This window comes from Amphimedon queenslandica, unplaced genomic scaffold, assembly GCF_000090795.2.
Source record: "Amphimedon queenslandica unplaced genomic scaffold, v1.1 AMPQUscaffold_365_Cont27613, whole genome shotgun sequence".
Classification (NCBI taxonomy): Eukaryota; Metazoa; Porifera; class Demospongiae; order Haplosclerida; family Niphatidae; genus Amphimedon; species Amphimedon queenslandica.
The window spans coordinates 1-954 of NW_003559280.1; the positions used below are offsets into that span (position 1 = coordinate 1).

The 954-nt window shown below is 35.5% G+C and overlaps 1 protein-coding gene across 1 annotated transcript; it reads right to left on the reverse strand.

Moving 5' to 3' along the window:
- Nucleotides 1–131: 131 nt before the first annotated feature.
- Nucleotides 132–904, reverse strand: LOC109593654 (uncharacterized). Its single transcript, XM_020008638.1, has 4 exons — nt 669–904; nt 559–618; nt 464–512; nt 132–412 (listed from the first exon to the last, which is right to left on the reverse strand). The coding sequence occupies exons 1-4, from the start codon at nt 742–744 to the stop codon at nt 226–228; spliced, it is 372 nt and encodes a 123-aa protein (XP_019864197.1). The 5' UTR covers nt 745–904; the 3' UTR covers nt 132–225.
- Between the last annotated feature and the right edge of the window lie 50 nt (nt 905–954).

Consider the following 954-nt stretch of genomic DNA (forward strand, 5'->3'; position numbering starts at 1 on the left):
CAAACGTCAAGTGACCCTAATAAAAAGAGATCCATCAAAGTGTAAGGATTAGCTTCATCATGATAACTAGCTGTCTTAATAAGCATTCCTTACATTACAACAATGACAGCAATTAAAATTGACCACAAAGCTACATGTACATTGTATTCCAATGTATAGCTAAATTAACATAATCAAAGTACAAAAAGCATAATTATGCCAGAGATGGCCTTATACTCTGGAATATTAATATTCATACCAGCAAGAAAATCCTACTAGCGGTAATATACAATGTATTCGGGCTTTTGTACTATGGCAACATACCATAGTAATAATCCATGTAAGTAATAGAGACACTCTCCCTTTTCCAAATAATAAAAAACACAATAGACGAGAATGACATCCAACATAAAATGCAAAGAAGCAGACAAGCCTGAGAAAAGAATTACAAACACTAATCAACACATTGAGCAACATTTCTCACCGAAAACATACAGTAGCAAAGCAAACCCACCAACAGCACAAATAATACTCTACAAATAAAAGAATTAATAGTATATAATAGGCAAGCAAGCCCACCTGAGTGTTCTTTGAGATAGGGTATTATGAGTGGACGATAAATAAATGCCAGCGGGTAAGCTAAAATAGGAAGAGGTCAGTAACTTGCTGATATTATAACTATCTTGTACTTAATAAGAGTCCAAAGAGAAAGCGTGCTGCTGGCTCTGGAATGCTTAAAACTTCAGCAATGATCTTTACAACCATGTTAGCTGCCAAACACAAGTGTCGTGGGTAGTAGGTGTGGTGAGTAAGGTATGCTCCCACGTATGTGATTGGCTAGAACTAAACTGCTGTACCAAAAATTTAATGATGAACATGATATTGTATTAGTCTGACCTACAGTGACTAGTCAAACCATACAGTCCTGAGCCTAAAATCATTGGAATACTAGACTATAATAAATCAGGACTCATA

Excerpts from the sequence above, each read along its gene's own strand:
- LOC109593654 (XM_020008638.1), bottom strand. The coding sequence starts at position 744 with ATGGTTGTAAAGATCATTGCTGAAGTTTTAAGCATTCCAGAGCCAGCA. Across the intron at positions 619-668 it reads TCTCTTTGGACTCTTATTAA|CTTACCCGCTGGCATTTATT; the intron begins GTACAAGATAGT and ends TTCCTATTTTAG. Across the intron at positions 513-558 it reads CTATCTCAAAGAACACTCAG|AGTATTATTTGTGCTGTTGG; the intron begins GTGGGCTTGCTT and ends TTTTATTTGTAG.